The sequence below is a fragment of the Perna viridis genome, chromosome 4 (assembly GCF_037379345.1).
Source record: "Perna viridis isolate PV_CMFRI_1.1 ecotype Kerala chromosome 4, ASM3737934v1, whole genome shotgun sequence".
NCBI lineage: Eukaryota > Metazoa > Mollusca > Bivalvia > Mytilida > Mytilidae > Perna > Perna viridis.
Window position 1 is genome coordinate 1246992 of NC_142448.1, and position 24602 is coordinate 1271593.

The following is a 24602-nucleotide window of genomic DNA, read 5'->3' on the forward strand; positions in this document are numbered from 1 at the left end:
TGGGAATAGAAAAGCTATGCAACTGCAGTGGAAACTGCTCCATAATATTATTTATACCGAGGAATTGTTACAAAAAATAAATTTGTCAAATGGTTCATGTCATTTCTGCAACGAAAGGGGAAACTTGAATCATTTATTTTTTACATGCAAATTGGTAAAAGAAGTTTGGAAAGATATTTATCGCCGTTTTGTGCACACATATAAATATTGACATTATACAAAATTCAGAAAAAGTCATAATATTGGGTTGCCAAAAATTTTGATGTAAAACATTTATTAATTGAAACGATTTTGTTGACAGTCAAGTGGACAATATGGAAATATAGGAATATTGCCAAGTATAAAAATTTCAAAAAGGCAATTTCTAAATTTATAATTTGTAATATGGTAATAAACGCAGTTGCCTTCATAGCAAGAACAAACAGAGGTAAAATAGGTGAAAACCTATATCTCGAAATAAAAAGGGTTTTCATTGATTTTCATTAAATTTTTATGAAGTATTGTAGTTTATAGTATGGATAGCATTATTGTAGCTAGCCATTTACACTCTCTCCAATGTATTGTTAGAATCATATTATATATATATGTCCTATCATATTCGTATGCGTTCAATTCGTGGTATAGTATTAGCTACATACAATTTTGAAGAATTTCAAGAAATTACAAATACACAGAAAATTTACTTACATTCAGATAATCAGTTTGTTACAATCCACGCATATTTTAAAAATAAATATAATGTACATGTACACGTACTTCATTTTATCAATATAAAGCACGTGTATACGACGGACAATTTCCACATCTTTCGTCTAATCTTGATGTGTGACATAGAAGTCGGGAAGTTTAAAAGTGCAGTTAAACGATCGTGTGAAGTATTGATTTTGGATTTCATTGATTTAATAATTGTCGAGGTTCATGTGGCTGATACTTGCAATAAATTAATTGTGATATTACACAAGATATAGACTATTTTATTTATAAGTGTTGCATTTGAAAAAAAAAACGGTTTTTTTGTATGTCTTCACACATTCGCTGGGTTTGAAGTGTGTAAGAAATCAGGGCACCTCAATATAGCTACCCTGGGCTTAAGGGGGAGTTTGCTGTATTGCAGGATTTGTAAATACACTGTAGATGAATCTTAAAAAAATCATTATCATCATGTATAAAATTATTGTATATATCTAATTCTGGAGTTGGAAAGGGTAAGTCGGATAATAAAACAATGTGTAGATCCGTCGACAAACACGCTTGAGACACTAAAAATACAAAAAGCGTAAATAAAATCGTTCAACAAAATGGAACAACTAGATAGAATACACAAACAAAATACCCCTTATTTCCACACGCACAAAAACAAAACAAAACAAAAACGGGTTAAATCTGTGTGTCTTCCCTGAAATGTGAGCGGAAATACCTGATAGTAAAAGGATTCGGGCAAAAAGTGAATCTTCATCAGGTATTCTAAACAGAACACACATGCAATAAACTACAGGAATGATCATCAATCGCAAAATTAATTTAAGTAGCATTGAAACAGTGTATAAATTTACAATCATTCAAACCATCATACATACTTACATCACCTAGCCTTTTTAGCACGACAATTCCACATCCTTCTCCCCTTGCATAACCATCTGCCTTATCGGAAAACGCTTGGCACTGACCCGTAGGTGACACCATCCTGGCACGACTCAAAGGAACGAACAAGTCTGGAAGCAAGATGCTGTTAACTCCACCGCAAATAGCCATGGAACATCTCCCTAACATAGATATTGGGTTTGTATTAAAAAAAAACTAATAAAATGTTAGAGAATCATCTTTTCCCACCAAAATTTAATATAAATAAAAAAAGTATCGAAGCATTAATATTGAAGGACACTTCTGAGCCATTAAAATCTAAGTACATGACGTGAAAACAGGAATCATAGACAATCATAATACACAATGTAGACAGCGGGACAAAAGGGTACATATATAAATACGGAAGTAACTTCAGGTGCTCCAGAAGCAATGCTATGGTCCACAAGCGGCAGTCGTCGGTCGCTTTCTAATTAAATGAAAGGCGGTTTGTCAATCCAGTTAGACGTGATTACTACCGAAGGTATTTTGTCTCAATTGTGAATTTGAACTTTTTTGTCGATCAGTTAAATCAAATTGAGATGACGATAATAATAATAAAAAAAACGTCAGACGAAATGACACCGACAAAGGACGAACATATTTTTTCACTAAGCTTTTGTTTAAATCCTTGTTTGTCAACAAACAAAAAATGTTTTCATAAAAAAATTTTAAAACAGCCATACCCGTTTTTAGACTTTGAACAGCTACGTCTATAGCAACTAACGCTGAAGAACATGCGGTATCTATAGACATTGATGGACCAAGAAGATTGTACACATAAGATACTCTTGCTGCAATGATGCTAGGAGATGTTCCTGTTAAACTGTAATTAGTCATTGTGGAAAGGTCACTTGCAGAGGCTCCTTTGTAGTCATCATTCATAAAACCTAAAAGATAACACAAAATGTTGTCGATTGATCTAATTATCAAAATAAAAAGAAAAGTTCCACTGCTTGAATCTGTACAAAAATATTGAAGCAAACGGCCAAGACAAGACAATTATTTGGCTTTATTTTCTGTATATATAGCAAACTTTATATAAAAAGGAACATAATCTTTAATAACGAATAGACAAAGGAAATAGACACACACAACAAAGAACATGCAATTACCAAAATAAAACATTCATAGAAACAAAAAATAATGAGAACCCCACTCCATGAAAAAACTGTGAACATGGACCAGGTGAACCGGTACGATCAGCGCCCTTTGCTTTTCTAGAAATACTCGCCAAGTTGTTCACAGAATGTCACGTCCGGGGTAGATGAAAGAGGAAAGGAAAAGATAGACACGGTGAACAAATCAGTTCTTATGGTACAAATGATTACACCATAACGATTCACGAGTTCATGATGCTGACTTCACAGTGTCTGTAGTATCCTTTATGTCAAGTTCTTTGGGGTAGATGAAATGTATCAAATCCCCGAAATTGTGATTGTTTACAGATAATACGTCATCTATATAACGGAAACTGAGATTAACGGATCTAGCTAAACACTATTATTTCTTTCGGATCAGATCAGCAATAAATTCAGCCTTATAAAGGTGAAGGAAGAGGTCAGCAAATAGAGGAGCACAATTTGTTCCCATTGGAATGCCGAACGTTTGTTGAAAAACACGTCCACCACACTGGACAAATATATTGTAGATTAAAAATTTCAGCATTTTGTAAACATCTTCTTCTGTAGATGTATAAGTAATCTCTACCAAGAACTACATATTTGTATCTAGGTGTACCATCTTTTTGGAAAATATATAACACGGAAGTTCAATGTCTCCCTGTTGAGTCCTTAAACAGGAACTCTATTCCTTCTTCAAGCACATCTATATATATAATGCCCGTCCTTCCTATAAAATTTCATTGAATTTCATATAGCCTTTAGATTTAGTTGCGCTTCAATCTTGTAACATATAAAACTCTTAATTTGGTTTATCTCCTTTTGGATTCCTTGGACAGTAATTATATTATTTTATGCACATTCACATATGATGATACCCAACCTACCTTAAAAGTGTCATCACATTTTTCTATTTACCCCAAATCTTTTCTTGCGGGGGTATGATAAGATTATACAAAAGTATGGATCAAATCAAAATGAATGCAATTAAATTCAAATGTAGTCAAGATATGTAGAGGTTATGTATTTCATGAGAACAGTTCTACGTACGAATTTAGCTAGAATTTTCATATTTATAGGTATTTTTGAATGTTTTTTGTAAGTAAAGCAATGCTCTCATAACAGGGATAATTAAACCATTATACAAAAACAAGGGAGACCCAAGCAATTTAGATAATTACCGTGCAATTTGTCTTGCGTCAAATCTGGGAAAAGTGTTTACCTCTATTCTTAATTCGAGACTTAATAAATTGTCAGATGAGATTGGGATTATTACTGATGCCCAGGGTGGATTTCGAATGGATTATTCTGTTCAGGATAGTATGTTCGTCATGCATGCTTTAATTTCATTATCTTTGAATTCGGCTAAAAAATTATTTTGTGCCTTCGTAGATCTTAGAAAGGCATTTGACACTGTGTGGAGGGTGGGACTTTGGCGAAAACTTGTAAAAAATAATAATATTGGTGGGAAAATGTTTAATGTTATATTAAATATGTACACTGATATTAACTCTGTGTTAAGAGTGGGGAATTAATAACTGAATTCTTTCCTTGTGAAATAGGTTTAAGGCAGGGAGAAAAGTTATCTCCCTTTCTCTTTGCCTTATACCTTAATGACTTGGTAGAATATTTGTCTGAAAACTCTGTGGATGGTTTAAAAATGTTGAGTGAAAAGGTTATGGACAACCTTAATATGTATATAAAGTTGTTTATTCTTTCATACGCCGACGATACTGTTATTTTCGCGGAGTCGGCACCAGAGTTACAAAAGGCACTTTCTGTCTTTGAAAAATATTGTACTGATTGGAAATTGAGTGTAAATGTAGCAAAAACAAAGGTTGTTATCTTCTCTAAAAGGAAATCACATCAACATGTTTCTTTTAAATTGTTTAATCAAAATATAGAAAATAAAAGACTCCTATGTTTACTTGGGTCTTTTATTTAATTACAATGGAAATTTTGTCCAAGCACGGACAAAATTGGTGGATCAAGCTCAGAAAGCTCTTTATGCACTATATAAAAAGATTCAAAATATTTCCATTCCGATTGATCTGCAATTAAAATTGTTTGATGTATTGGTTGTTCCTATTTTGACATACTTTTCGGAAATTTGGGGGTTTGAAAATAAGGCTAATGTTGAAAAATTACATCTCCAGTTCTGCAAACGTATACTGGGTGTTAGATCATCTACGCCAAACTTTATGGTTTATGGGAAACTTGGGAGATTTCCACTTGAACTGCAGATCAAACTGAAAATGGTTGGATTTTGGCATAAATTAGCTTCTAGTGAAAATAACTGTCTGGTAAATTATACAAATTATTATTCTACATGTGTGAACATGGTGAATATAATTTTAAGTGGATTAATAATTTAAAATCTATATTTGATAACTGTGGACTCAGTGAAATATGGAATATCCAAGAGAATGTTGATGGTAATTTTATGAAAATTAACGTTAAGCAGCGTCTTCAAGACCAGTTTATTCAAAAATGGTATACTGATATAAACAACTCGTCTAGAGGTGAATATTATTCTAATTTTAAACATGAATTTCAATTGGAGCCTTATCTTTTAAAATTAAAGTTGAGTTACCGGATAAATTTTTGTAGATTAAGGGTATGTTTCCCATTGAAACGGGGAGGTGGAGGAATATCCCAAGGGAAGATAGAATATGTAGAATTTGTGGAACTGGTCTTGGGGACGAATATCATTATTTTTGTGAGTGTAATAATAATGTAGTTTTAGACTTAAGAAGAAAGTTTATACCATTATATTATACGAGGTATCCAAGTAGAGAAAAAATGAATGGCATGATAAAATTTTGCAATATAAAGGTATTAATAAATGTGTCGGTATTCATGCAAAAACTGCAAAAGATGTTTAATTAGATATGCTATTTGTATGCAATAATATTGTGAAAATATTGTCTTGATAACTTTATGTGTGATATTTTGTGCTTATATGTATGTACTTTATATTTATATATACATTTATATACTCCTGTTACGCAGTATTCTGCGGCTGAGTTTTTTTTCTAATAAACAGTAAACAGTAAACATACCTGACGAAACTTACCAATAAAAACTCCAGTATCTGTGCCATCCATTGTTTTTCGTGTAATACCTCCATCTACCAGTGCCATATGGACACATTCCAAAACGTATCTCTGCTGTGGGTCCATTCTCGCTGCCTCGATATCACTGATTCCGAACAACTTATTGTCGAATTCATCATATCTACATAGAAATGAATATATCTGTTAAAACCATTAAAATAAATCAATTGTACATGAAAAATGCATCAATTGTGTACATACAAACAATCCTTTAAAAAAAAGAACTTAATCCATTGAGTACAAACCTTTCAAGAAAGCCAGCTTTCCGCACATAAGTTTTGCCGACAGCATCTGGATCACTGCTGTAGAACGCATCGAGGTTCCAGCGACCAGGAGGTACTTCTATGACATGGTTTTCTCCATTCACCAACACTTTCCAGAATTCCTCAATATTGTCTGCCCCTGGAAATTTGCCACCAATGCCTACTATTGCAATTGCGTCATCATTATCCATTTCTTACGTGAAAATGAAGCTGTCAAAATGTATATAGTTTTAGAAAAACTGATACTAACCTATTAAGTAGCACTTAAACTAAGAATCATGCATAATGTGATTCAAGGCTGGAAAGCCTACATATTTTTAATTTTTGATATTTTGATTCATGGTTGGAAAGCATACATATTTTTAATTTTTGATAGTTTGTTTAAAATGTTATAGTAAAAAGAAATTAACATGTGGCTTTTCATTTAATCCTTGTTCGTGGGAGATGAATGTCATATAGAATGTACTGTAAAATTCAATCTCCTTACATGACAATGAAATACAATAGAAACTGTTAGATTTTCAGTGTGGATTACCTAAGAGCAGACATATTGGAACGAACAATTATACAGTTCATCATATAGACCTTTAAAGCAACTTCATAACAAAAATAGCCCTTTGGGGGTGTATACCATATTACAGTATTTGCATGATTCTTACAAAGGCTGCTACTTTAAATCACATGTATGTATTTATTTTGGCCTTTACTCTTCAAAATCAAAAGACACTTATATATAGTCAATAACTTTAACTCATTTTCGTTACCAGTATTTTTGTTCGTTTCTTTCGTCGCAGTGAACATTTGAAAAATCAAAACCAGGTAAAATATCCTAAAAGGATGGGTTTTGACGCTTATAACCTTATGTATACTATATATTTAAAACTATTTTGTTTAATCACATCAAAATCAGTAAAACTAATTTTTGTTTCTTTTATAGACAACAATAAGTAATGTGTCAATAAAAGAACTGTCAGTTTGTGTTCTTTGCCGCTGATTTATGCCGATTGATTAATAGTATTTGTTTGATTTTTTTGAAGTGTGCACTTAGATATGAAATGCATTTAAAATATACACTTAAACAAACATGAAGGTACTGATGATTTATTTCCTATTTTACTATTTTAAAGCTCCCGTATTCAAGGAAGGTCAGAGAAAACACACTTTTTAAAAACAAAGTTATGCAACTAATTTGACCAGAATGGATTCGATTGAAGTAAGCGGACTATTTGTTATATGAGGTGGTAAGTAAGAATAATTATTTCTTTCTAATGTTAAGTCAAAGACAGTCATCGAAAGATCACGTGTGTAAAGAAATCATGGGTCTGTAAAATTAAGTCGTGTTTGTCTTTTAATGTTGTTTTTACAAACTAAGTAGTACCAAATCTTAGCAATGTATTGATGAGTTTTTGAACTCAGTTTGATCAGAACCATTGATATCTATCAGTCATGGTTACACATTGCAAGTAATTGGTACTCTCCCCCAAAAGAAGCGTTTTACAACCAAATAATAATTGGTTGCCATGGAAACCACCTGAGAGTGGTCTCTCACTAAAATCTGAAGTTGTTCACTCTACTTTAAATGCATGATATACCTTATGATATACCTTATGTTTACAATTTATTTACTTAAACGTATTCGTTTATTTAGATTTGTGTTTTCATTTTCCCAAACAACAAATCTCGTCTTTTTTTAATACTCCAGTATATGTCACTGCATTGTTCCATGCTACCGATTTAGAGCATTAAAATGGAGCGATTCAGAATAAAAAAAATAGTGATTTTCCTATTCCTGGAAAGTCTTATCAACATCACAAGTAGACAATGGCACCACAATTGTTAAGTAACTTACATGTATAACACACATTTATAAAGTTTTATAACTCCTTATATGTGATTGTTTTTTTTACTTGCTTTGTAATAATCTACAGGTGTCCAGTCCTTTGATTTATTTTTAAAATCTTAAAATAATCGGCTTAAAGATTCATTGACGTCAACATTTCCAACCGATATAATTGTTTGTTCAATGTAAGTATATTAGAACATTTTTTGGCGTTTACAAAGAGCCATACATCATTTCCTGTTATTTTTATAACAAATTTAAAATATATAATATTAAATCAGAAAGAAGTAATAATATGAAAAAGAAAATGATAAAATAAATAATAAATCGAAAGTCATTAGTAAAAATTACATTTTTAATTTTCTTTTCTTATTTCATTAGATTCCGCTAACTTTTTACTAAAGTGACAAACTAAGTTTTTTTAGTACACGGTAAAGCTAACCTACGCAACGTGTGAAGGCGTTGCTCATTTTAATTTGTTTCTATATTCGTGTTGTTTTTGAAATCGTATTTTCTTGATGTGTGTCTTTTTTCTTTGTTTAGTCATTTTCGTTGGATTATGTTTTTTTTATTTTATTATTTTATAATACACGTGTACAGCATGCCATGACATTCTGCTGATGAAAGGTTACACCATGATACACGTGTACAGCATTCCATGACATGCTGCTGTTGAGAGGTTATTCCATGATACACGTGTACAGCATGCCATGACATGCTGCTGATGAGAGGTTACACCATGATAAACGTGTACAGCATTCCATGACATGCTGCTGTTGAGAGGTTATTCCGTGATACACGTGTACAGTATGTCATGACATGCTGCTGATGAAAGGTTACACCTTGTACATGTGTACAGCATGCCATGAAATGCTGCTGATGAGAGGTTACACCTTAATACACGTGTACAGCATGCAATGACATGCAGCTGACGAGAGGTTACTCCTTGATACAAACAAATTTTTCCTATCTAGCGCTAATTGACAATTATAATTTTACGATTATATTAAAGGAAGCACAAATTTCAAATGAATATGGTCACCAAAGGCCATTCATTTTAAAGAAATCTAAGAAAATGTCGAATATAAAAAAAGTCTGGTTGTAATCGGTCCTTCATCAAACACAAAAAAACACTAAGTATGTATTCACATATGATGCAAACCTTAGAAAAATTCTGTAAATATATTTTAGTTTCAAATTTTCGTTATTTTATATGTCACTCACCTGGACATTTCCACAAATATCACGCTAACATAAGAGTGAAGGTTCATCGGTCTTATAGATGGAAAATAACTCTCCCCTTTTCAGTTTCGTCCAATCATACCAAACATTCGGGAAATGGCCAATAGCTCATCATAATGTAGTAATCACATGATAATATACTGAATGTTTGATTTATTAACAACCCCTTTTGAAGATTTACTTGGCATCTTACCAATTTCTTAAAGCTCGAAAACAAGATAATAACAATCGTAAGCAAACAGGATAGAACCAACTGCAATCAATGCAGGTAAATTCGTTTAATCTTAGCTCATCCATTTTTAAAATAATCTAGAAGTTTAAATTTTTTTTTCTGCGCCATGAAAACTGATTTTTTTCAACGTGTCATTAATTTCCTGTTCTCTTTCGTCTACCCGGAACTTGACTTTTATGAGAAACTCGGCGGGTGTTTTTAGAAAAGCAGAGGACGCTTATCCTACCGGTGCACCTGGTCCATGCTCCCAGTTTTTAGTGGAGTCCGAGTTGCTCATTTGCTTTTGTTACTTTGTATGTATTATTTTAGTTACTGCATGTTCTTTGCCTTGTATGTCTGTTTTCCGTGTCTGGTCTTTGTCCCTGGATTACATTCTTTTGATTACCGCTATAACCTGGTTCCCTTGATTACTCTTACATACATAACAATGTTACTGTCAATTAAAATGAAGTGTATTATTATTTCCATGAAATATAAATTGTAGTCTCTTTTTTCTTTGAGGATATGCTTTGAATCCTGATGTCATTTCTAACGAGCAATTTTGAAATAAATGTGATATAATTGTTTAAAAAACAACTAAAAATCTTGATTGTAACTTTTACTGATTTAGGTTTTATTCTCTGAAATCTTCAATTTTATTTGATAAGATTTGTTGAAATGTTACTTGAGGACGGATTTGAGAAAGATCTCAATTTAAAAATCTTTACGAAACCGGACCCATTTATCAGATACATGCATTAGACATGTCTTCCGAATTCAACACACTGTCTTAATGATTTTTAAATCATATTAAAAAAACGCTACTAGGAATCCTATTAAATTTCATATTGAAGTTTGTATCTACTTATTTGTCACTATAGGCTTTAGACATCGCGATTCAAAATTAGAACCTGTTAAAGTTAAAACACAAGCCGGTTATAAGACCATTTAGAGCTTGTTGCTGTGTAGTAATCGGCATTGACAATGGAGAAACCTTTCTTATCAAAGTGATTATACAGTATAAAGTTATGTCACATAACTATTTACATTTGTATAAAAAATGATATGAAGTGACTTTTTTCATTCATATTATAAACATAATCAGCTTATAATTAACTGTCATAGTTTGATATTTGTTGACATATTAGAATTTGTTATTTTATTTTATTTGACTACATAGGGTAGACGTTCCAATGGCATGCTTTTGGTAATTAGGCAAAATCTAAACAGTTATGTTGGTTTTTTTTTTAGAATGTTTTAAAAATATTATGTTGGGAAATAAGGAAAATAATCATATTGATCGAATTAATTTATTGCTTAATAAATGATAACCAATATTGACAGAATAGTCACGAGCTTCTGCCTCATATTTGGTTAGCGCCATTTTGGTGATGGGTCTAAAATAGAAAAAGATAACTACTTCAATCAAATTTACTTTCTTAATAAAGGTAGGTTATTTTTTGTCATACATTCTTTTTGAAATCCTCATGGTAATGTATTTATTCTTGTAAAACTGTTTTATAAACGATTTAATTTATCCAATTTTATAATGACATCTCTTTGGAATCGCTATATATAGCGAAAACAAATTGCGTCACATCATTTAAACTATAGAATGCATTACAAACCTTCATACATAGCCCGCAAAAAAAGTTAACCCTTTTTTTTGTTTAAACAACATTTTTATTTATCTTTATGTCCGTAAGCATTCAATATGAACAAAACATAATTAATGTTTTCATATCATGAAAACTTTTGATTTCATATTAGTATAAAAAGTGGGAAGGATAAGGGACAATAAACAGTCTCATTGGCATAAAATACAATTGAAAATTAATTATATAGTGTTTAAAGTGCGGAGACTTGAATACATAACAAATTAGAAAACACAACTCTTGCATTTAAAGAATAAAATAATTTTTTGAAGTTTAAGTATTCCAACAATTTTGCACTTTATTGTCAATTCACGGTCATATTTTTGGCATGGAAATGGCAAAAGAAACCAACTTCATATTGAGTGAATACATTCATTAATACATAATTTATCTTTAGTGAAAATATGAAGTTATTTCTTAGGTATGGACATATTTTTCTGGATGTAAATATATCCGAAGAAACATCAAAATTTACAATTTTCAGCATTTTTTGTTGTTGATTGGCATCATTATGACGTCATTCGGTCAGCTAATGCGTAAAACATTATTTTTTCCTACTACAAATATATTTTACAATACTATGACCATTATATATATATATATATAAATTCTAAAGGAATCTGCCAACCAGCAAACTTAATGGGTATCGGATCGTCCAGTCATGACGATGCAGCACAAACGAAAATAATTATATAAGTCTAAAGGATTGTACAACGATACCGATAAAGATGTTAACACACTATAATAAAGTATATAATGGGCAAAATTTTCAGTCAACAAATGACCTTCTTCAGTGCTTTAAATAAACTGAGTGTGTATGAAAGTAAATGGTTTCATACACACTCAGTTTATTTAAGGCACTGAAGAAGGTCATTTGTTGACTTAAAATTTTGCCCATTATATACTTTATTATAGTGTGTTAACATCTTTATCGGTATCGTTGTACAATCCTTTAGACTTGTGACTCGTGTCACAACAAATCAATATTATATAAACATCTCAGAATGTGACGACTCTATTTGCTACACTGCTCCATCGGATCAAATTGATACAGGGAAGATAATGTAAAACGTATAGAAAGGTTTGAAAAATTCCCAAAGATGTTGGAACTGTCACATTTGTGGTCGTTTCCTCTGTGGGACTCGAACTCTTACCGCTGTGACAACTATGGCAACACCGCTTGCACAAAGTCCAGCGCCCTACACAACTCAATATTCATAGCCTAATGCCTCAACACCTTTTACAAATAAATATGAAAGTTATGTTTTTGCTAATATAAACAGGAGAAGTGGTAAGGTTGCCAGTGAGACATCCACTAAGGTAAAGCGACGAAAATTCGGTAGGTCACCACTAATGTAAACCAAATATCACCACTAAATCATCAATAATATTTTATGTGTTTTTGGAGAGAATTTCATACTTCAAACTTCACAACATTTAGAACAAGTGTTAAATTGTTTAATGTTTTAGTTATTGGTTATTACTTTTACAAGATATCGCATGGCAATATTATGGATTTCAATCAAAATCAGATAAAAAAGAAACGGGAAAATATTAAGATAAAATGTTGGGTGATTTGAAACGATTTTCCAATAAAATTTACTGTGTTTCAGTTGTACAATGGTAGAATACAAAGATTAAGATAAAAAAAAAAACGATTTGGATATTTCTCTATATTTTGCTCTTTCTTTTAGCACCAGTATGTCGTGTTTGGCGTTATATACCAAAATCGAAAATTTCATTGGGACAAAATTTGAATCATACGCTGGATTTGTGTGTAGATATCCATGGGTTTTTATTATATGTCCTCTAGTTGTGGAGTCCTTTCTTGGTATTGGGTTGATAAATCTGCAAAGTGATAACAATGTAGAAAATATATACACACCAAGGAACAGTCAATCAAAAAAGGACAGAGACCACCTGATATCGATATATGGAGACTCCTCCGGTACTAATTTTTTTCCTCAAAATGAGATAGAATTGAGTCTTTACGGAGACATTATCTTCAAGTCGAAAACTGAAAGTAATATATTACGCTTACAGTATATTACAGAAATAGAGTCAATAGTTAGTTCGATAACATCGTTAGAGTATAAGAATGTTGATGGACAGTCCACTAACTATACCAATACTTGTGCCATAAGAAATAGTAAGTGTTATGTTCAAGGAGCCATTCTTTTTTCTTCGTGGTTTCAAACTCATTTACAGGCTAATAGTATTCCATATCCTAGTCCAAGTAATACGTCATTCGAAGGAATATTTGGAGACACTAATGTATCAAATGGTGTTTTGAACAGTGCATCATATATCAAAGTCCGTATTTATCTCAGGCACGACTATACAATTGCAAAAAACAATGCACTCAAATGGATGGAAGCTTTTAAAGGCAAGCTAAGCGAAACCAAGGGAAATCTAACTCATATATATTATGCTCACTCAAAATCGCTTGACGAGGAGTTGAATGCAAATATTAGTGGCGATATTCTGTTCTTTTCTCTCACATTCACGTTAATGATTGTGTATGCAACTACAGCAACAGCGAACTACAGATGCGTCTCAGACAGACAAAATCTGAGTAGAGCTGGAGTTTTAGCAGCAGTTTTTGCTATTCTTGGGTCTTTTGGTACCGTTTCAGCATGTGGGCTTGATTTTGTTAGCATAGTAGGAACAATGCCATTTCTTATATTAGGTAAGGTTTAATATAGTATTTCTTGAATTATATGTTGAAATCCATGTTTTTTTCTATACATAGTAAAGTAAGTAATCATGCAAAATCAGAAAAATGTGATACACTCCAAAAAGGGCTACATATTTTTATTTTTGTAATTAAGTTGTTTTATTTGTCTTTACTATGAAATGTGTAATTATTCATTCAAATCTGCCTGCTCTTAGGAGATAATCAACATTGAAAATGCAATAGTTTTTATTGTATTTGAGTGTCATTCATAGAGTTATCAATTCAAACAAAATATCACTTAAGTTTTATGCTTATTTCATTTTCTAAAACCATTTTAAAAAGATACTTGTTTATCGAGTATTTTAGTTTGCTTATGTCGATTTAATCAATTTTAGGTATCGGTGTTGATGATATGTTTCTTCTTCTCTCCGGTTTGTCAGAAACATATGACAATCAGATGACGTATCAGGAGCGTATAAAGCGTACGATGCGTACAAGTGGAGTTGGTATAACCATTACATCCTTAACTGATCTTCTGGCATTCTTCGTCGGTGCTTCGTCCACCTTTAACAGTGTAAGAAACTTTTGTGTTTATACAGGTAAGATTCGTGAAACATATGAATGATTTGGAGGTGCGTAAAATAATTGTGAGCCTATTTTTATGGCACACGACAATAATTTAATAAATCATTAAGCTCGGTTTGTTACACTAAAACTTGTATATCGTACGGAAACCATAATTTACGGAAGATAATCTGAGTTTACCAATGCAACCTATAATATACGGAGTGTTTCTAATTTTTAAGTTTTCCATGTTAAAATGCATTTATTACGCATAAATCTCGTCATACACTTTTAGCCAGCAAACAGCAAAAAACTGTGTTACACGATTAAATCTTTATAGAAAGCATTACACTGTCGACTTTGTTGCCATAAAAATTGATTGTTAGAGTGTAGTCCTGCTATAGGATTTAAATCTGATATTTGCTTAGACGGTAAAAAAATCTTTGAAAATATAATGATTTAGAAAAATCAAAATTTGAACATTAATAAAAAGGAGCTTAATCCAGGGACATAGAAAGAAAATTGACACACCAACAAACCTAGGATAAGCGGTCTCTGCCTTTCTAGAAACACCCGACAAATTGCTCATAAAATGTCACTTTCGGGGTAGACGAAAGGGAGAAAGAAAACTATGACACAGTGAATAAATTAGTTACCATGGTGCAATTGATGCACCATAACGATGAAGTGTAATGACAAAACTACCGAACTGGTAAAATATAGACCGTAATCAAAAGGAATAGTCTGAAAGGAAAGTCCGTATAACAATTAGCAGAGTAAAGGCAAAAATCGTAAAGTTGGAAAACCATCGCAATTGCCCTGATTTTGTACAGGCAAATCAAAATGAAAGGTTGTTTAATAGTTTGCGCTAAATCTTTTGTTTTTATTACGTTTCTTTATTCCGGTATCTTTTAACACAAATTTGCAACATCAATTTGCCACCAGTTAAAATCGGCAACCAGTAGTCAAAACGGTACAGAAATTATCAACAATAAATAAGTAAAAAAATAACTAAATACAATGATCTGCAAGCTCATGATGACAACCATAAAACTTTTGTAGTATATTAGTTATTGAAAGTTAGCTGGGGAAGTGTTTTTTTCCTTAGTAGTTTTATTTATGCCTAATTTAGTAAAAATAATCACACTTGTCCACGAAGGACAAAATAATTTACATACTAGTAGTCCTTTGTTTATTGAAAAGTTACTAAGTAACGAAACAGTATTTTGGCGGTTACAGTGAATACGGTCACTGTAATAAGACAAAACACGTCCATAAATTAGTATATATATATTTTATTTTGCAATAGTCCATCATGGTGTCGTGATGATAGGTTATTTACGAAACAGTTATCAGCGGAACCTGATTCTAAAAACTGTCACTTACAATATATTTAATTAAACGTTTCATTACACCTTTGTTTAAGCGACTGCTTATTGAAAACAGTAATAATTAAAGTATCATGGTCAATTATGTACATTAAATGTATTATATGTATTATAGTTCGCGTTTATCGAGGCAAAATATACTTTTGCAATATTCTGCTGTCGCATTCCATATATATTCATGTTTCTATTCTCGCTTTTATCAAACAATGTAATTAGAAATATTGATAAAAAATTCTGACAAACTTTCACTCCAATTATCACAAAAGTGGTAACGTATTCTATGGAAGCGTATATGTGCAATGTCTTTGTGTGTTATTTTTTTTTTAATATTTTACGAGTTAGAAAAACGGGTTGCTGCTATGCAACTCAACAAATGAATAGGAAATCGCTCGTACGTGTATCAAAACTTGAACAGTACACTTAATACATTTCTTATTACATTTCATTACGATCACATAATGCAATTTTAATGTTGTATTTGTGTGTTCATCAATCCTAAAAAAACTCGAGTTTAAAATGGCATGAATTGTAAAAAAAACCTTTTGTGTAATGTTTAATGTGTAAAAGTAATCAAGGGAACCAAGGTTATAACGGTAATCAAAAAAATGTAATCCAGGGACAAAGACCAGACATGGAAAACAGACATACACAACAAAGAACATAAAGTAACTAATATCATACATACAAAGTAACAAAAGTAAATGAGCAACTCGGACTCCACTAAAGCCTAGGAGCATGGACCAGATGCACAGGTATGGTAAGCGTCCTCAGCTTTTCTAGAAACAACCGCCGGTCCTTTTTGCATTGTGAGAATGCTATTTTTAGTTAATTTCAATTACACCCGTGGATAGGTAATTCCTTTAAAAGTTACAAAACATAAACTTTACTATTTATAAGAGAAAAATAGACCTATGCCATTTTTTCTATTTTGAGAAATATGACTGAATATGGTTGCAATGGCAAAAAAAGTGAAATATTTTTTTAATGTTTTCTATACCCCAAACTTTTGATCTTCAAAAAATATTTCGATACTATCGAGTGGTAATAATGTTAGTACATAGTCAGGATGTACCTATAAAAACAGTAAAATATATTTTGTTGTAAAAATAAAAGTCAAAGTCACGAGCGAAATGCTTATAATAACAGATTTTACTCATAAAGAGTCAAGTCCAGGTGCTGAAGCGATGTTGCTACAGATGAAAGGAAAGTTAACAATACGGAATGAAATGCCATCGCGTTTTTCATATAGTTTGGTCAATAGTCCTTAACTATTAAAATGGGTCACAGAATAAATGAAATGTCATGTGGAAAAACACTAAAAATCGCCATTTCCTAGAAATTACCATTGTTCAAAGTTTCTTTTCAAATTTCTCAAAAACAAAAAAAATAACACATCTCTAGTTTTCTATATTTTCTTGTAAGGGCAGTTCTATCCATTTTTGAAAATATAAACATGCATACGGGTGCAATTTTGTACTGTTTTGTATTACATAAAACAGGATTTTGAAAATGAATAAGTTGACTATTTTTGGAAACCACTGTAAACACTTTAAAAACCCTAGTATGTGAAGGGGCAATTAAGGGAACCAAGATTCTAGCGGTAATCAAAAGAAAGTAGTCCAGGGACAAAGACCAAACATGGAAAACAGACATGTGTGTCTTTGTCCCTGGATTACAATATTTTGATTACCGCTGTAAACTTGGTTCCCTTGATTACTCACACACAACCAAGAACATTAAGTAACTAAAATAATACATACAAAGTAAAATCAAATGAGCAACTCGGATTCCACTAAAAACACGGAGCAGGTGCACCGGTAGGGTAAGCGTCCTCTGCTTTCTAGAAACACCTGTGAAGATGTGGATGCGACTCCCTACAAAAACTGGTAGTATGATAAGCATTGAGTTGTCGAAATATCTAAAGCATGAATTTATAATGTATGCATCAATTGTTCCCATGGTAACAAGTCCACTGAAAACAGCAAAATATGCCTTTTGGTAGTTAAGATAAATACTTTATGTTGATTTCCATAGAAATGGGTTTGCTAAAATAAAAATGTCTGCTAATTTCGATATGTATATGTCATATGGATTTATTGATTTATTTTAGTTATATATTTGAAAGTTTGAGGTTTTCACATGATTTTGATGCATGCAGAGAATGGCTCTTAAGACACCACAAACGAGCAGTTCTAATCTTAGTTGTTAAGTTCGAAGTCAGCAACCCTTTACTGTTAACTCGTAAAACGTAAAAACAACACACAAAGACGTGGCATATATACGTTTCCGTAGTATTCAACAAAGCAAACTATTAACTATAAGAAATCTCTGCTTTAATAATTTGACAATATAAAAGAAAACTTTTTGATATTCTTCACTCCTGACAGAAAAATACATTTTCTTCGCTTTACAGGTGTTGCAGTCATGTTCTGCTACCTGAATTATGTAACGTTTTTTCTGGGATGCATGGTGGTCCACGAACAACGTGTTTCCAGTAGAAGACATTGTTGTACTTGTCATATCATTTCGCCTTCAACACGAAATAAAAAGGACAACTTGCTGCAAGACCAGCCTTATAGTTGCTTCTGTACAGGGCAACCACCCGATAAACGTAGTGAAGTTGAAGGGCCACTAGAAAAATATCCACCTAAACTTATTTCTAAGTTCATTCTTCTAAACCCAGTTAAGGTTATCGTATTGGTTTTCTTTGCGGTATACTTAGGAGTTTCTGTGTGGGGAGTTACTAATTTTCAGCAGGGTCTTGTTTTGAACAATCTGGTTGCTGAAGATTCATACTTTTTCCAATACAGTCAGAAAGATACAAATTACTTTAGGTCAAGTCTTCCAATTTCAGTAAATATTCCGTTTACAATGACATATTCAAATAATCAAACATGGACCAAGGTATTTAAACTTCAATCTGATCTTCAAGCCGTACAAGATATAGATAAAACAAAATCATTGAATTGGTATCAAAGTTATAGAGATTCAGCAGTGTTTGACAGCTCTTCAGAATTTAACTTCATAACGGCTTTAAGAACAAAATTTTTTATATCTATGCAACATTTTGAAAACGATGTTAAGTTTGACAGTTCCAATACATCAATTGTTGCGTCTCGATTTTATGTCTTTGGAACAGAGGTCTCTGATTCAAATAAACAGGGTGCTCTTTTAAAGAACTTGCGTTCACTGGTTTCCTCATCGTCAATACCAAACGCAATTGTGTTTGCCCCTGCATTCATATTTTATGAACAATACATTGCAATTCTGCCAAACACACTTCAAACTCTGGGTATAGCAGTCGCTGCTATTTTTGTTGTGACTGCCATTTTCTTACCCCATCCAGTTTTAGTACTGTTCGTAACAATTACTCTAGCCATGATAATAGTTGGTTTATTTGGTTTCATGTATTTTTGGGGACTGACTCTAAGTTCAATAACAATGATACATATCATAATGAGTGTTGGATTTTCTGTTGACTTCAGTGCTCATATCTGTCATGGTTTTATGGATTCTGCACATCATGATAGAAATGAGGGAGCCAAGGGGGCTATAATAAGAGCAGGTGGTCCAATATTCAATGGAGCAATGTCATCATTCATTGGCATAATTATGCTTTTGTTCTCCAAGTCATTTATATTCAAATCTTTTTTTAAAGTCATGTTTCTTATCATTGTGTTTGGTGCTGCTCATTCTCTTTTATTTTTACCTGTTGTTTTATCAATAATTGGGCCGAAATTTTCCAAGAAGACTGAACCTGGAACAACAAAGAAAGGACCTGAAACTGAAGACGAAGATAAAACTATGACTTATCTTAACAAAGTATTTAACGAGAGTGAAAAAGGTGAATCTGATAGAGACCCGAGGCCCTTACCACTGCCTCCTATAAGGACAACTAAATCAAAAAGTTGACAATTTTGTTGAATAAAATTATGTTTTAACAAATATTGCTAACATTGTTATAAAATTTACTTCTTACTATTACATCTATTCATTATGAAGAAAACTACTGGAATGCTTAGTTAATAACAATCAATGTTGGAATATGAATTTTATGTTATGAAGATATGTGTTTGATTTTAAAATATTTTCATGTTTGTTTTTTTGCTTCAGTTTTATTGTATAACCAGACTATCATTTATTTTACATACTTCATATCTTTATTCGTGTTGCATAATTACTTGTTGTTGGCAGCCTAAAATATCAACCTTTATCAAAACTAAACAATTTTAATAATTTTCAAACGTCTGACAGAAAAAAAAACGAACTGCATTGTAAATTCTGTGTTTCTTTTTTTTTCCTGTAATAAAAATCAAACTAAAATCAGCTGATTTAGAGATTTTATTTTTAATTTTAAAGACCTTTTTATCGTAGAAAGTCAATTTTGTAGTTTGCTAAAAATTCAAACACTCGCTAATTAATATCAATCGGCAATGATTATATCATCCAAAGAAATAGACAATAATAAGTCTTAACGATTTACTTTAGATCTAACAAGTATAGTTGCTCAAATAAAAAAGAACAAAACAACACCTGGAACACAAAAAGAACAACAGACAAAGAACACAAGGACCATGAAATACAAAAAAAAAACCAATAATGAACATCAAGAGCCCCACCAAAACAGATCCCTTAAGGGTGGCCAGTTCCTGATTCATACGAGTCGCGTGCCGTGTTGTTTGTAACGACAAAATAAACAAATTGACCAATTAGTCCATGCTGTCGACCGATGGGACTTAATCTATGTTCTTGTCCCAGAAGCTGTTGCGTATACCGCTGAACCCTATCTAGATAATCAGTTAAATTGCCACAATTACTAGCAAAGCATCTGAGTTGAAAGACAAAAACTTCTATACAGTAAATGATGGTTGATGAATTGTAAATAAACGCTTTTTCCATTTGTCAATTTCGACGAGATGAAGGTCCACATAAGAATACTACTTCAGCTTCAGCATGTCTGTACTGCCCTTAATTTCAATCATATTTGGGTAGTCGAAAAGATTTTCCGTAAGTGGGAACATTAAGTGCTAACATTTAAAGCGGATATTGAAACTTAAGGACTGTACCAGGTTGTATCTATATTTCGAATCGGGTTTGTATGAAGTCTTCTCCATAGCAATGTAGAAAAAGGTCAGGAAGTAGAGGAGATCAAAGGAGTCAAATCGATACACCCAAAGCCTGTTGAAGTTGTAATCCACCAATTGTACAGTGGTTCAAATGTTCAACTTTGTAATGGTTTTATCATCTGTGTACTTATTGGAGTCAGAATATCTTTGTATCTTTATGCACAATTTATCTAGGCCTGTGCTGACGTACTATGCCAATGTTTCATGCCTTCCTTTTAGCTGCAGGTTGTGGCTTCGTATTTTCCAAAAAAAAAGAGAAAAATCAAACTTTGCAAGAGGAGTTGTGAACTAAGATATTCTGTTTGTTCGTACATTTTTCAAAATCAACTGTGGTTAAAGTTACTTCATTAAAATTCTGTAACAATGAATACAAAATGGTAAATTAGTACTTTTGCTTTCTTTGGTTATGAGTGCTAGGAATTGTTTTGGACTATTAATATTTTGATCTCGATTTGGTGCTTTTGCTGATGCTAAACATATATATGAAATTTAAGTATTTTAAAACTTATTGATTTGGTGTATATTTGTGCCAGTTTTTGCTTAAAAAAGGCAGATTCAAGGTGGTAAAATATCCTACTTAGATAAAAAAAATATTTACACTACAATTTGTAGACAAATACAATGCAGTTACGACAGCATACTTTAATACAGACTCCCAAATAAATGACAATAGTAAGTCCATATACATGTAAACTTCCGTAGAGGGATAATAAATTTAGTATTTCAAAATGTTAATTTTAAAAACAAAAAAAAAAGTAAGAATGAAAATATGCCAATCATGTATACTGCAAATTTTGATATCCTGTACACGTGTTTCAAGAGGTAACCTCTCATCATCAGCTTTAAAACCAAATATATAGGAATATCTAAATCCAAAAATTAATTGTATACAAGACGTACTCAAAACCGAAACATCGAAAGAGTAATGATGGGAACCAAGGTTATAGTGGTAATCAAAAGAATGTAATCCAGGGACAAAAACCAGACATGGAAAACAGACAAAGAACATAAAATAAACAAAATAATATATACAAAGTAACAAAAGTAAATGAGCAACTCGGACTCCAATAAAAACTGGGAGCATGGACCAGGTGCACCGGTAGGGTAAGCTTTTCTAGAAACACCCGCCGATTTGCTCATAAAAAGTCAAGTCCGGGGTAGACAAATGAGGAAAGGAAAACTATGACACGTTGAACAAATCAATTTTCATGGCGCAGATGGACACTCCGTAGCGATCCACTATTTCATGATTAAGCCATAAAACTTCTGTAGTGATGACTTCAATCTTGTATCAACATAACCCTGTTCCAAAAGCCTATTTGTTAGAAGTCTAGTGCGATATAAAAAGTCTGCGTAGTTTCGGAAAGCTCTGGTATTACATATGAGTTGTGATATGAACACTCCATACGCAGGTGCTGAAGGAATGTTGCCACAGATGAAAGGAAAGTTGAGAATTCTGAATGAAATGTCATCACGTTTGTCGTAAAGTTTAGTCAATAGTTTTCCTTACCATCGATTTCTAAGTGTAGATCAAGATATGAGGCGGACCTCACAGTGTCTGTAGTATCCGTTATCTCAAGTTCGTTGGGGTAGATGGAATGTATTAAATCCCCGAAATTGTGATTGTGTAAAGATAATATGCCATCTATATAGCGGAAACCGAGATTAAAGGATCGTGCTAAACGATATTCTTTCTTTCGGATCAGATCAGCAATAAAGTCAGCGTCATAAGAGTGAAGGAATAGGACAGCAAGTAGAGGAGCACAATTTGTTCCCATTGGAATGCCGACCGTTTGTTGAAAAACGCGTCCACCACACTGGACAAATATGTTGTCGATTAAAAATTCCAGCATTTTGTAAATATCTTCTTCTGTATATTTGGAAGATAATTTGGAATTATTTTTCACAAAGTATGAAGAAACTCTACCAAGAACTATATATTTGTATCTTGGTGTACCATCTTTTTTGGAAAAACAACGATGTATAATGTTTTTAAGTCGGGATTTTAACTGAGTATGGGGAATAGAAGTATACTGTGTTGAAAATCATAGGTTTTAATGCTATTATATTCTGATAGAAGTCTTGAACTTATTGTCTCCAAAAGATCTTTTGAATTTAGCTAAACTATATTCTTTCTTTCGGATCAGATCAGCTATAAAGTCAGGCGAGAGGTTCTGTACCATGTGCAATGCAAGGAATGAGGCATCAGTGTTTAAAGTATTTTGAAATTTGTAAAACTGCGAGGATTGATATCGATATAAATATCAAAGCATCAATACAAAAGAGATCTAAAGATATGGCCAAAGATAATTAAAAAAAACAGAGACAATTCATAATACAATGTACGCAATAGAAAAATACAAAGAAAGAGAAACAAGACACAATTAATTTAAAAATCGGGAATGGCATCAGGTACTCATGTCCTATTCCCCTGGCGACAATAGTCCCATAGTAAGTGAATGATTCCAGTAAACGTTCGGTGGATTGTAATTCCGGAAAGGTGTGAAATCACACTGAAGGTATCTTGTCTCATCTTTGAGATAGAAACTCGGTGATGTCGGTTTATTGCCACAATATAAGGGAAAGTTTAGTCAAACTAATCATGTTTGATACAAATATTATATTTCAAACGTCTTCTGCCATCTATTTATGAAGTTAAGGTCTAGGTATGAAACTGTACAAAATAAATATTTACTGGTTATATAGTAATCTGCCATGAGAAAAATGGCGGTAAGTATGTTTTAATGAAATGTTATTGAATAGCCTGCATTATTTACTGAACCAACTTAAATGGAACTTCTATTTATATTTATCATGAATGTGACGTTCTAAGCAATTAAGGATTGTTAGAAAGTCATCAAAAGTGTGCGGCTACATATACTTCAAAATTCTACTTAATAGAAAGGCAAATTAATGCAATTAATTCAAACGGTCGAATTAAAGTTTATTTGTTGAAGGAAAAACAGTTCCATGCAAAAACCGCGTGTATAGTACTCAAGTGTCAACTGTGTTTAAATTCTTTTATACTGTCAAATTTAACTTATTAAACGTTATCACTTTTGAAGGTTATGTTCGGTACTTTCTAAATCTCTTGTCAGAGATAGAACAATACTATATGTCGCCATATGAGGAAGCAGTAATGTACCAACAAACTTTAGTGAAGAACACTAAGTACTTCAACCATTTTAATTATAAATCGTAGAACGTGAGATCTTTTAAATAACCTATTGAATTCTCTAGACATCTTTATCACAATGGTTTGAATGTTTACGTTCATTTCTTTAAATCAATTTGCTACTATTTTTGTTTTCTTCTTCTCCGTAATGAAAAGGTTGACTGTTTTATGAATATGACTTAAGTATGTTAACTTGAAGAAGAAAATTTATAATGCTTGTATGTATTCCCTCTTGTCGTTTTTGATCGATTAAGATCTTTACTGATTGATCAAAGCAACTAGGCTTGAGATTTACAAGTTTGTACCAGTAAAAGTTTTATGAGTCTTTTGTTGCTGAACATATTGATCCGTTAATACATGCAATCGAAATCATAAATTCTCCTACACAAAAAGGTTTGTCACGTACATAATGTTATTTTATAGATTTATGATAGCTTTCTTCGAATTTAACAAATTACTCGGTTCTTTCAAGTTTAAACTCCCGGGGATCCACTTAAATTTTTATTTTTGACAAAAAAGTTTTTTATGCTGTATCAAACCTCTTAAGATTGGGTAACAGAATATCCGGTATTATGATATGATTATATCATATAAAGCTATAATG

The 24602-nt window shown here is 32.2% G+C and overlaps 2 protein-coding genes across 4 annotated transcripts in view; one reads left to right on the plus strand and one right to left on the minus strand.

Annotated features, from left to right (window-relative positions):
* The window catches only part of LOC148618378 (uncharacterized), a 30719-nt gene extending 21458 nt beyond the window's left edge, over positions 1-9261 (minus strand). Inside the window, exons 1-5 of the mRNA XM_088577240.1 lie at positions 9185-9261; positions 6103-6330; positions 5818-5978; positions 2307-2510; positions 1582-1763 (exon numbers count right to left, since the gene is read on the minus strand). Coding sequence (XP_088433366.1) covers positions 1582-1763; positions 2307-2510; positions 5818-5978; positions 6103-6311 — 756 coding nt within the window. The 5' untranslated portion in view covers positions 6312-6330; positions 9185-9261. The remainder of the gene's footprint in view (positions 1-1581; positions 1764-2306; positions 2511-5817; positions 5979-6102; positions 6331-9184) is intronic.
* LOC148618380 (patched domain-containing protein 3-like) lies at positions 7265-19794 on the plus strand. 3 transcript variants are annotated; one of them, XM_088577241.1, is made up of 4 exons: positions 7265-7361; positions 12763-13757; positions 14141-14344; positions 18111-19794. In XM_088577241.1, the coding sequence occupies exons 1-4, from the start codon at positions 7354-7356 to the stop codon at positions 19607-19609; spliced, it is 2706 nt and encodes a 901-aa protein (XP_088433367.1). In that variant the 5' UTR covers positions 7265-7353; the 3' UTR covers positions 19610-19794. The 3 variants fall into 3 exon arrangements, with proteins under 3 accessions (XP_088433367.1, XP_088433368.1, XP_088433369.1); XM_088577242.1 differs by lacking the exon at positions 7265-7361 and adding an exon at positions 9383-9470; XM_088577243.1 differs by lacking the exon at positions 7265-7361 and adding an exon at positions 9516-10861.
* The last annotated feature ends 4808 nt before the right edge of the window (positions 19795-24602 follow it).

Excerpts from the sequence above, each read along its gene's own strand:
- LOC148618380 (XM_088577241.1), top strand. Across the intron at positions 13,758-14,140 it reads AATGCCATTTCTTATATTAG|GTATCGGTGTTGATGATATG; the intron begins GTAAGGTTTAAT and ends AATCAATTTTAG. Across the intron at positions 14,345-18,110 it reads AAACTTTTGTGTTTATACAG|GTGTTGCAGTCATGTTCTGC; the intron begins GTAAGATTCGTG and ends TTCGCTTTACAG.